Source organism: Chrysochloris asiatica, unplaced genomic scaffold (assembly GCF_000296735.1).
Source record: "Chrysochloris asiatica unplaced genomic scaffold, ChrAsi1.0 scaffold00004, whole genome shotgun sequence".
Classification (NCBI taxonomy): domain Eukaryota; kingdom Metazoa; phylum Chordata; class Mammalia; order Afrosoricida; family Chrysochloridae; genus Chrysochloris; species Chrysochloris asiatica.
The window spans coordinates 31,999,252-32,011,919 of NW_006408522.1; the positions used below are offsets into that span (position 1 = coordinate 31,999,252).

General features: G+C 38.8%; 1 protein-coding gene across 2 annotated transcripts in view; it reads right to left on the bottom strand.

Annotated features, from left to right (window-relative positions):
* PDIA3 (protein disulfide isomerase family A, member 3) overlaps positions 1-12,668 on the bottom strand; it is a 31,009-nt gene that overhangs the window by 12,881 nt on the left and 5,460 nt on the right. For both annotated transcript variants that reach the window (XM_006831712.1, XM_006831713.1), the window contains 3 exons: positions 6,378-6,456; positions 4,200-4,317; positions 387-494 (listed from right to left, as the gene is read on the bottom strand). In XM_006831712.1, the coding sequence (XP_006831775.1) occupies positions 387-494; positions 4,200-4,317; positions 6,378-6,456 (305 nt within the window). The remainder of the gene's footprint in view (positions 1-386; positions 495-4,199; positions 4,318-6,377; positions 6,457-12,668) is intronic.

Sequence of the window (12,668 nt, forward strand, 5' to 3'; positions counted from 1 at the left end):
CCTATACCACCAACCCAGGACAACTCCAATTGTGAAAATAACTGAGATTTATTATTTCATTTATGTCCTCTCCTAATTTAAAGCCCCATTTCAGTCTTAACTACCCTATTATGACTTTAATCTTAGAATTTAAGAAGTGATAAAAAAAAGTTGAGGACATTCCTATTCCATTCTTTTCATTGAAATTCAACCTGTATGTCTGTAAGAATATTAAGACACTCAAAACCCCAGTTTCCCCAAATTATACTAAAACTGACTTAATTCTGTGAGTTGTCTTTTAAATTGTACCACAGTTTCCTTAACTCTTAACTTCGCTGTTTTCCCAGCTGTAAAGGGATTTCGAAACTGAGTTGATTTTAAGACACAATCAAATATTTGCCACTTACCCACCACAGAAGCATCTTTATCACTAATGAATTTTTCGAATTCTTCCTCAGTCCGCAGAGGAACTGAAGCAGGCCCTGCCTGTTTCTTCAGGTGGCTGACAATTCCATCTTAAAAGACAAGGTGAAACTTTAATACAATTCATGTATAATATTTTTGAGAAGATAATTATTCACATGATTCACGATTCAAAAGGTATATAATAAGTCTTCTTATCTTTGTCTCTGGTCACTTTCCTCCCTATCGAATAAATTTTAGTTTCTTTGTATACCTCTCCAAACATTTTATGTATATGTAATTACATATTTATTTTTCTTTCCTTTATCCTTGAATGGCAGTGTATAAAACCACTGTTCTGTATTTTTTTTTTTGTCAGTTACATAGCTTAGAGATAATTTAAATCATTATAGTTACCTTAATCATTTTTACAGCTGTTTAGTGTTTTATTGCATGACTATACCACAATTTCTTTAACCAGTCACTGGTATTTGTTTCTGCATCAAAAAGCCTTGTATTAATGTCATTTATCGTATGATAAGAGTATATCTGTAGCAGTCGATTCACTGGTGGAAGAATATGATTGTGAATCTGGCTTCCAACGAGATTAGTATCTATTTATACCATTATCAGCTATGTATTATGGTATTTAGAAGAGCACAAATTCAAAAATGCCTTTGTGAATGTTACTCTCTCTGACTGAATACACTTTTCCCACTTCCTTACTCAAATGCCATCTTCTCAATGGGACCTTCCTAGGTCATCCCATTACAAAATGAATCCTGTTCAACCTCTGACATTCTTTTCTCTCTTTCCTTTCCCTGTTGTTTTCTTTTCTATAACTCTTTTCACCCTCTATTATATGTTATATGTATTACTTTGATCTCTCATGCCTACAACAAAGTAAATTCCAAATGGACAGGGATTTTTATTTGTTTTCCTTGCTGATATACTTAGCTCTTGTTGTTGTTAAGGGCCACTGAGTTGATTCTGACTCATGGTATAGGTTTTAGAAGAGCGGCTGGTGAGTCTGAATCGCCGACCTTGCAGTTCAAACTGACTGCAGTCTAGCACATTATCCTAAATTGCCACACTAGGACTCTTAGCACATAAAAAGTTTAATAAACATTTATTTTACAATAAATGGAAAAACAAAATCCCTTATTCTCACAAAACCTATAGCCTTGTGCCATTGAGTTGATTCCAACTCGTAAGCAACCCTGAATAGGGTTTCCGAGGAATAGCTGGTGGGTTTGAACTGCCGACCTTGTGGTTAGCACTCCAGTGTTTATCTTACAGGGTCACATTATGTATGAGTCAAATCATTTTATGTATAGGAGCCAACCAAAATCACTTTCATTGGTGCAGTGGAGTAAAAGTAAAAATGATTTAAAAAAAATAAAAACCATACATATATATACCTTTTTATCTCTTAAAACAGACCCTTATCCCACCTCCCTCTGGGGTCCACAGAAACCATTCACAGGCTCAAAATGTGTACAGGTCAAAGGTGGTGCTACTTCTCCAAATAACAGTCTACATCTTCTCCCCCTTTCTCTTCTAATGGCTTGCTCACTGGCAAAGACAGTAACACTTAACCTATTCTATATTTTTAAGGTAGTTTTTCCCCTTTTTCTGTCTGTTTATTAATGGATAGTTTTTCTTTTCAATGTATTCTTCAACTCCTCCCGTAGGAAAAATTGTAACACTAGGTGAGATGAAATCTTCAAGGTGATTATTATGACTGTATCATAAATGAGAAAAAAAACATTAACTCAGGGCTATGATGACAGGTATCTAAAACTCTGAAAAGATGGAGTGCTGAGAGAAGCTAGTTTAGGCAGGAAGACAAACAGCATATTCTTAAATATGAACAAAATAATCCCTCCTGATTAAAAACCTGAATACATCGACACAGATCTGATTTCCTGATTTAATGCTGAGAAATTATCCAGTTTAAGGAATTTTATTGAATCCATGTGTGGAACAAATGGTTAAGCATTCGACTGCAGTCTAAAGGTTGGTGGTTCGAACACACCCAGATAAACCTGAGAAGCCTGGCCTGGTGACTTGCTTCTGAAAGGTCACAGCCTTGAAAACCCTAGGGAACAGTTAGTTGATTTCACCATGAGTCAGTATCAACTCAAGGGCACTAATAACAAGAAATCTATATTACAGCCCAAGTGAATTATTTGCCTAGTAGCAGTCTGGTTCGGTCCATCTACAATTTATTAAGACTTACTAAGTTCAGAGAAAAATGTATCAATAATTCTAACCCCAAACTAAGCTAACAAAATCTAAATGATTTTTAAAAATTATTTTTCCATTTGTGCTTATATACACCAAATTCTGACTATTGACTAAATGGTTTCAGTTGGGCCAAAATATTTACTCCTGCATTCAACAGTTACTGAGTATCTACTATACGTGCAGGGTTCACACACTGAGAGGGATAGAGTAGTAAGCCAAACAAGGTCTCTATTCTCTTGGAGCTTAAAATATAGTAAGCACCAAATAAACAACAACAACAAAAATTAGACTGTAACCAATGCTATGCAAAGATTAAGAGGGTAGAGTGATAAGAAAATAAGTTTCACTGGATGATAAAAATAATAAGCCATGAAAACATGGATCATTTAAGGCTATGAAAACATTCAGGGCAAAGATCCTTAGGTGAAACAGTCTTGAGGTAACGGAAGTTAGGAAGAGCTTTGTATGAATTAACAACCATTTGTTTAAAAAATAATAATAATCCAAGTCAACTAAGATTCACAATTCAACCCCCTTCCTCTTTTTTTCCTGATAGAGAGCTAAAATATGCCTGATTATTTGGTGGGAATCAGGATAAAACCATCTTCTAGCATATAAAAATTTTTTTCTCACAGGATCTATCCCCAACTTACCCTTAAACAAACATCCTGTAATTATATTCTAGTCACATTTATCTATCTCTTGAACACTCAGCTCAATTACATCTTAGGGCCTCTTGCACCTGGCTCTCCCTATGCCTGGAAAGTGCTGGCTCAGATATTCTCATGTTTGACTCCTTTTTATCATTTAGGACTTAACTCAAAGGCTACTTTACAGAACACCCTGATTATGTAGTACTATTGAAATCACTAGCACATCACCCTGTTTTATTTTCTTTTAGTGCTTATCTCTATTGCAATTTATCTTTTTGTTTTATTTAACTTTTTATTATGAATCAAACGAAGGTTTACAGAGAAGATCATCAGTTATACATTCAACATATCATACACTTTATTTCAACTCAATGATTACAATCCCCTCCATGCAACAATAGTTATCACACTTTCTCTCTGTGGTTCCTATTTCCATTCCACCCACTGTCTCAACTTTTTCCTTAGGTAAATGTTGCCCATCTGATTTTGAACAATTAACCATTCCGTGGTGAGCATGCCTTGTTTGTGTTGCTGTCCCCCCTGTATACCTATCTACTTCTTGGCTGAAAATTGGGCCACAAGGGTGATGGAACTGATCTTATCCATAAATATTTTTAAAACTTCTCCCTCTCATCCATAAAGAATGTAAACTCCACAAAGATAAGGACTTTGTTTCATCCATCGGCACAGTGTAGGCACTCACATATTTGTCAAATGAAAAATTATTTAGCTGCCCTTACAATTCAAGTATACTTTCTATAACTTACAATTTCTTCATTTATAGGCTACCAAAACGACATAAATCTTAGATGTGTTTTATGACTGAAAATTTGTTGCTAAGAAAAATACTCTGTTTCTACTAGGAGGAATAAGGTCCTTAAATTCTGTTTCCAGAATGAAATATAGAATCCTTACCAGCAGTCCTAGGTCCATCATAAGCACCTGCTTCTTCACCATCTCTAAATATCTTCAGGGTTGGATAGCCACTGACTCCATACTTATTACAGGTATTTGTGTTGGCAGTGCAATCAACCTAAAAATTTAAACACAAATAATTTTGTTATCCAAATACCTACAAGCAGGCTCTTCCTACATTCCTGAAATATCAGAATTAGTCAAATCATAAGAAAAATGAACAATTCTTTGCACATATGTGCCACAGAAGACTAAATCTTAAGTGCAGATTGGTACTGAGTTAGCTATTTCAGAACCATCTAAGGAACTCTCTAAAATTTAAATTTCTTACACAAATGCAAGTAACTTAAATTCTACTTCAGTAAATGTTAAGAGATAAAACACTCAAATTAACAACACTGGGTTACTCTGATAATAACTATTAGATGTTTTTGTTAAATACAGTTGAATCGGTTCTGACTCATAGCGACCAGTAAAGGGTTTCTGAGAAGCAGTTGGTGGGTTTGAACTACCAACCTTGTGGTTTGCAGTCCAGTGCTGACCCTACAGTGTCATAAGATATGACAATGCATATTTTTGTGTACTCACAGTGACCCTGTATAAGGTTTCCAAGTTGGTGGGTTTGAACCAAAGAACGTGTGCTTAGCAGTTCACTGCTTCCCCTACAGTACCACACCAGGACTATATTAGATTTCTCAAATGATCTATAGGATAGAATTACATTTGTTAAATAATCTTAGTTATTAGCAAAGATTATATTATCAGTACTTTTATATAGTCCCTAAGGAGTGCTCGAAGGTTATGAGTTGGGCTTCTAACGTCAAGGTCAGCAGTTTGAATCTACCAGCCGTTATGCAGAAGAAAGATAAGGCTTTCTGCTTCTATAAAGATTTACAGCCTCACAAACCCTATACAGGGTCAATATGAGTCGGAACTGACTCCACGACACACCACCACCACCATATCTAGTTCCTGAGCTAGTTTGAGTTAATTTAAGCTATAGCATAATAGATCCATGAGACTTATCAGGAAGGAGAACAAGATCCATTTACTTAGCCACTTTCTTCAAAGCAGACAATGTTACAGGCATTTTGCACATATTATCTTGTTAAATCTTCACAAGATTCTGTGGTAAAATCCAAATACTACAGATGCGTTACTGAGGTCCAGAAAAGCAATCTGTCTATAGTCACAAGAAGCAGGAATTAACTAACTTTTTTTTCTTTTTCCTATTTCAAGTTGTTTGACAGTGCAGGACTAAAAGTAATTTCCCAAAACCTCATTATATATGTATTGAATCATTTATTTGAGACTGACAAAACATGTGAGTTTATAGAATGGTTTACTACAGAATGACAAAATTCTGGAAACAATTTAATTTTGGATGTCAAAACAAATACCAGTGGGTTACATACTTATCGACATCCTCATATGATTTTTCTGCTCCCATCATTGTGACTATCACATGTCAGTTTAAGGAAACTCATTCGCATTTGCTCAATGACAATTTTTTTTTTTAATGCTTTATTGTGAATTATGTGATAGTTTACATGGGAGAACATTAGCGTTATGTTCATCGTATAGTATATGGTTTCATTGCCATGGTTACAATCCCCTCCATGCATCCTCAACCAACCAAAGGGTATACCCCACAAGCCTGTCCCCTGGTCATCAGCACACTGCCCCTCTCCCTCTCTGGGTCTAGAGTCCCCAGCCGCTCCATCTCTCCACATAATCATCTCTGCCTCCATCTCTGGCATCACTGTTTCTCTGGGTAGGGTCCAGAGAAGCATACTATACCGTATATAGTATACGTCTTTCGCATGCCAGTAATTCCCTCAGTTTTCACTATATTTAATATTTTGAAACTACAATAGTCAGTTGTGTATTTTCCAGAAATTAGTGTTCTCTAGTCTTAGTACCATAAGAGCCGAGAAAAATGAGCATTAACTTTGGTAGTGTAGTGCTTACGAATCGGGCTGCAAACCTTAAGGTCAGCAGTTTGAAACTACCAGCCGCTCTGCCGGAAAAAGATGAGGCTTTCTACTCCCGTAAAGATTTACAGCCTCAGAAACCCTATACAGGGTCACTATGGGTCAGAACCAACTCGATGGCACTTAACAACAACAACTATTTAAAACACTACATTTTCTTAATGAAAAATCCACTTATACTCACCTTTGCTAATGGGACTATTCCTTTCAATCTGGTAGCTGCAGCTTCATATTCAGGAGCAAGCCTCTTGCAGTGTCCACACCTATATATAAAAGAAAAAGTCCACTAAGTGTAATCCTAAGGAACTCTAGAAGCATAGTAGTTATGAGTTGGGCTGCTAACCTCAAGGTCAGCAGCTCAAAACTATCAGCCGTTCTGCCGGAGAAAGATGAGGCTTTTGCTCCCGTAAAGATTTACAACCTCAAAAACCCTATACAGGGTAACTATGAGTCAGAACTGACTCCACAGCACACAACCACCACCACCAAGAAGAATCTCAAAAAAAAAAAAAAGAAGACTCTCAAGCTATTCTGTTGTTGTTAAGTGCCATCGAGTTGGTTTCGACTCAGAGTGACCCTGTGTAGGATTTTCAAGGAGCAGTTGGTGGGTGGGTTTGAACTACCAACCTTGTGGTTCATAGTCCAGTGCCAATTGTACAGCACCACACCAGGAGTCCCAAACTATTCTACTACTTTTAAACTAATAGTGGCTTCTAGAATCAAAAACATCGTGTGACCAACATCCATTACTGCTAAGGTAAACCAGAGCTCTCAGAAGGTACAGTTCGTATCTCTATTTAGGGGTTGACACTACAGCACTGGCTCAGTCTAGGAACAGCATTTATTTTTCTATCAATTAAAAGTGTAACTGAGTCCCTGAGGTTATAATCAGAAGATGTTGTTGCTGTGTGTTCCAAGAGGAAATGGGTTCAAGCCCTTTTGACCCATTAACAAGGCTAAAATGAAGTACAAAACAGCACTAATCCTATTCCTAACTATCTCCCCCACTCCCACCAATGCCAAAGGTTCTCAAAATGGTAGTGAATGAAACTATCTAAGGTCGCAAGTATATTAACTCTTTAAGAATCACCATCAACTACTTTTTCTCCATTCCTTCAATGTTTGAGGGAGTGGACAGTATCATGACTCAAATGTCCTCATTTGTTATAAATACGAATTCCAACAACAAGCTGGTAGTTTCTTTCTTTTCAATTGAGTTTTAGGAATAGAATGATGACATCTGAATTTTAGAGCTACACTGTTCAACTGGCCATGAGAACTGATTAAGATTAAAACAGTGTCAACTAGAATACTTTTCCCATAAGGCTGTCAGAAACACCTGCTCCTCTGCCCAGAAATTCCTAATAGCCCCACAGACACACTGCAAAAGCAATCAGAGGTGGGGCGGTATATACTGCTTCTCAGAGTATATCATCCCTTCAAAATCCAAAGAATTGCAGAGGGATCACTTTGAGAAGGCGAGGAACTATGTGAACGCCCCATAATCTCTTGTTAGAGAAACACTTAGAAAACAGAAGGAGAGAAAAAAAGGAAGAAACTTGAACATCATAGCCAAAATCTCAAATCTGGAGTCCTGGTGTGGCACTGTAGGATAAGCACGGGACTGCTAACAACCAAGTCAGAGGTTCAAGTTCACTAGCTGCTCTTCAGAAACCCTACATGGGGCCACTAGGTGTCAGAACCATTTCGATGACACCTAACAACAACAGTCTTAAAATTTATTTTATTAAATGATGAATGGATAAAATAGAAATATTTTACTCTTAAAATTCCCTTCCAAGACTGAAACTCAAAGGGAACATATGAGCAGGCATGTAAGATTGCTGGTGACCATGTTGATCTACTGGTGAGTGGAAGAAGGGGAAAGGCAGCAATGAAGATATGGGCTGAGTTCAACCACATTCCATAGACTTCCACCAACCTGGAGATGAGAGAGAAGAGGAAGGGCTGGTTGGTTTGAAGTATGGTGAGACCTGAGGACTCCTGAGTCCATGGACAAGGATATAATCATGGAGGGCTAGAGTTGAGAGTGAAGTATACAGCTGATATGAAGTGAGGGGAGACACACAAGAATGCTCAAACTTGTAGATAGTACCCTACCCACTTGACCTAGCCTTGATGGCTTGATGATCAGAATTCGATTAGAGGAAGATTAAAAAAAACATTTTGATAAAGGAAACAAGTGTAAATTACTGTAATTTGATGAACTTGACCTATACTTATGGATGTAGTAGCTCAAAGTACCAACTGAGAGGAGTCTTCACATCAACTTGTTGTTGTTATGTGCTGTGGAGTCGGTTCCGACTCATAGCGACCTTGTACAGGGTTTCCAAGGCTGTAAATCTTTATGGGAGCAGAAAGCCTCATTTTCTCCCGTGGAACAGCTGGTAGTTTTGAACTGCTGACCTTGTGGTTCACAGCCCGATTCGTAACCACTACGCTACCAGAGCTCCTTTCAAGTAGCAACCCTATTAATTCTCTCTGTATACAGGGTTGATAGGGATGGGCAACTTAGACATTGTTGTTGTTGTGTGCCATCAAGTTGATTCCAAATGGTAGTGACCTGTATAGGGTTTTCAAGGAGCAGCTGGTGAGCTTGAGTCTCCGACCTTGCAGTTCAAACCAACTTTGCAGTCTGACGCATTAGCCCACAGCACCACACCAGGACTCCTTAGACATTGGCTACCTAAAACGGAGAGCTCTGGTAGCGTAGTGGTTATGAATCAGGCTGCTAACCTCAAGATCGGCAGTTTGAAACTACCAGCTGTTCTGTGGGAAAAAGATGAGGCTTTCTACTCCCATAAAGATTTGCAGCCTTGGAAACCCTGTGTAGGGTTGCTGTGAGTTAGAACTGACTCCACAGTACTTAACAGCAGCATAAAGAAATGAAATGACTGGCTTACAAGTTTTCAAGAGGGAGTTAAGTTTCAGAGTATGCAGGGGAAGGTAGAATCCCCACTGAATAGTTTTCATCTTGTCTAGAGAGGTCTAGTGAAAGGGGATGGGGATAAAATTCTTATGATTCAATAGTGAATACCTGTTATCCTGACTAATTGTGACTGTCACAACTGTAAAGGAAGAAATTTTGTAACAAAAAAAAGGAGGGAGTAGTTAATTTTACAACCATAGGACCATCAAGGGAGAAGAGCACAAGCAGAATGTGGGACCCTATCCAGAGAAGCTGTGACACCAGAGAGAGATGGAGGCAGAGATGAGGACATGGAGATATAGAGCAGCGGAGGACTCTAAACTCATGGAAAGAGAAAGGCTGTGTGCTGGTGGCCAGCAGGCAGGCTTGCAGAACGTACCCTTTGGTTGTTTAAATGATTATATATTCCTGAGTGTTTTTGTGTATATGTCCCCTCCCCGTGGAAACAAAAAACAAACAGAAACAGGAGATAGAAACAAATACCGTTGAATGAGGAAGCACACAGGAGACTGTATCATTGCAATGACTCAATGAGTGTAAAACTGATGTTCTCCCATGTAAATTATCACTCAATTCACAACGAAAAATTTTAAAAAATACAAAAAAAACTTGCTTAAAGCAAAAGCTTATAATAGCTTATATTCTGCAAGGTCTTCAGGAGTCCGGTTGTTAAGTGGCCTCAAGTCAGTTCCTACTCATAACGACCCTGTATATGGTTTCCAAGGAGCAGCTGCTAATTTGAACTGCTGAAGTTGCCGTTCAAATCAACTTTGCAGTCCAGTGCATTAACGTATAGCGCCACGCCAAAACTCCAGGAGTCCTATTAAAAAATAACTATTAGAATGCTTAAATGAAGGAACAGTGACATGAAAACAGCCTTTAATACATGTTCAACATTGTTGTTGTTGTTGTTGTTATGTGCCGTGGAGTCGATTCCGACTCATAGCGACCCTGTACAGGCGCCTGTAAATCTTTACGGGAGCAGAAAGCCTCATCTTTCTCCCGCAGAACAGCTGGTAGTTTCGAACCGCTGACCTTGTGGTTCGCAGCCCGACTCATAACCACTACGCTACCAGAGCTCCTTATGTTGGACATAGACATACTAAAATATAAAAGGATGAAACAATAAATACCCAATTCAGGATGAGGGAGGGCATAAAACAGGGATGGGATTGGTGTTGGTTAAGTGCTGCCAAGTCAATTCTGACTCATAGTGACCCTGTACAGTTCTCTGAGGAGCAGCTGGTAGGTTTGAACAGCCCACCTTGTGGCTAGCCGTCCAATGTGAATTCTACAGCACCAAAACAGGAAGGGGTAGGCAGAGGATTTCAACTGCAGTGGCTTATTTCTTAAGAGTGTGTGGTAAGCAGTATTCCTTATACTATATCTGATGGATACACATTCTACCATACCTAAATTGGGATGTTCTGCAATCATGTCATAGTTTCAATGGTAACTTTTTTTCCAAATGAGAATAAAGTAATGGTTTATCTCACAATCAGTAACATCTTAGATGTGTTTGAAATCTGAAACTAATCATTATACCCTCTGTATTCCTTTAATATGGCTCCATACGATAAGCAGTGGACTGTGAACAGCAAGGCTGGCAGAACCGCTAGCCACTCCTAGGGAGAAAGAAGAGGTTTTCTGCTGTGAAAGTTTAAAGCCTTGGAAACCCTATTGAGGGTCGCTATGAGTTGGAATTGACTTGATAGAACTTAACAATTAAAAATGAATGTACTTGGGTTCTAACTATACAAATCATATCTGATTTAATAAAAAAAATAATATCAATGTATTTGAAAAATACGCTTTTGGCAATGTAGTTTTTCACAAGGAAAGCCAGAAAACTTCACTCATGCTGGTAAAGACCCTACTATAGTTCTAATGCTTTTTAAGAGTAAAGAGCTCTGGTGATGTAGTGGTTAAGTGCTCGGCGGATAACCAAAAGCTCAGCAGTTTACCACCAGCTGCTCTGCAGGAGAAAAACCTGCCAGTTATACTGTCCTAAAATAGCATTAGGTTAGAGCCTTCTTAAGGAGTCCTGGTTGCACAGAGATGAAGCACTTAGCTAACCAGAAGGCTTGAGATTTGAACTCACCAGCAGCTACAGAGGACAAAACTTATACAATAACTGTGTCCACAAACATTTACAGCCTTGGAAATCCTATGGAGCATTCTATCCTGTACTATCAGGTCTCTGAGAGTCAGGGTCAAATAGATGGCAAAGGAATAAGGGATAAATGTTCTTAATGTTTGGATACGGAGTCCTGGTATAGTGGGTTAGTGCGCTGGACTGCAAGGTCAGTTTGAACTGCAAGGCTTGTGGTTCAAGTTCACCAGCCACTCTTCAGAAACTTTATACAGGGTTGCTTTAAGTCAGAACCAACTGGACGACACTTAACAACAATGTTTGGATATATGAGTACTTACCAGTTAATATAGAATTTCCTAATCAGGGACTCCAGCTCCTCAAACCCCCTACATACTCCCAGTGTAGAGTACATTCAATAAACACTTATTTGCAATGTCTATAATATGATGAAGTGCAAAACAGGAGGATCTGTGTAACAAGTACCCATGAGTCTGGAGGAGACTATTCTCATCTCCAAATCCACTGGTAATGAAACTCATAGTTACACAGATCTTTCAAGATTAACCACAATTAAAAAGAGAAATACTGCATAGGACCACTACTGTAAAAGAGTAAGGGAAAGAACCCATACTAAAGGGGGGTGGGGGGAATTTTTTGTTGATTATTGGGAAGTTGGTAGTGGGAGAGGGGAGGGAGGGGAAGGTGGAGCACAGGGCAGGGATTAGGCACAGGATAGTTTGAGTGCTAGGGAGGGGACAATATATAGGGAGAGGGGAATGGAAGAACAAAGCAGATGGGAGAACAATTAGACAGGCCTCAATGGGCTAAGTGAGACTGAGGTAAATAATGATATATGCACAATCTGGGAACAACACGGTTCTGGGATACAGAGATGGAGCCATGGTTGGAATGTGGAAAAGGGGGGAATAATATTAAGATGCTTGGCTGTCTTTTGAATCTTGGTTTTCCTTACATTATATTATAAAATAAACACTGGAGGGGGAGAGAAAGGAATAGCGAAAAGCATCACCATAGAAAGCTTGTAAGTCCGTCTTCGCCTATAACTGATTGGAATATCTAAAATGGGGCTACAACGTGCCCAGTGAAGGAGGCTTCCTGCAGAGCCTCTGCAATACATAAGACTTATAGGTGGAAGCCTGAACCACATCCAGATCTCCAGAGATGGGAAATTCCTACTTGAAAGGACAAGCAGACCAACCTGGAGTGGCTAGGATACTTCTTGAAAGAAAGACCTACAGGAAAAATATAAAACAACATAGGCAGACGGACGGTTACTACAAGAACAAGCAACTTGCTTGCCCAGGAAACATCAAAGCAAGTGGTCGGGTCCCCTCAGTGCAAACCCCCTTCCAAGACTAAGACTCAATGGGAATACATGCTATGATTGGTGATCACGCTGACACCGATAA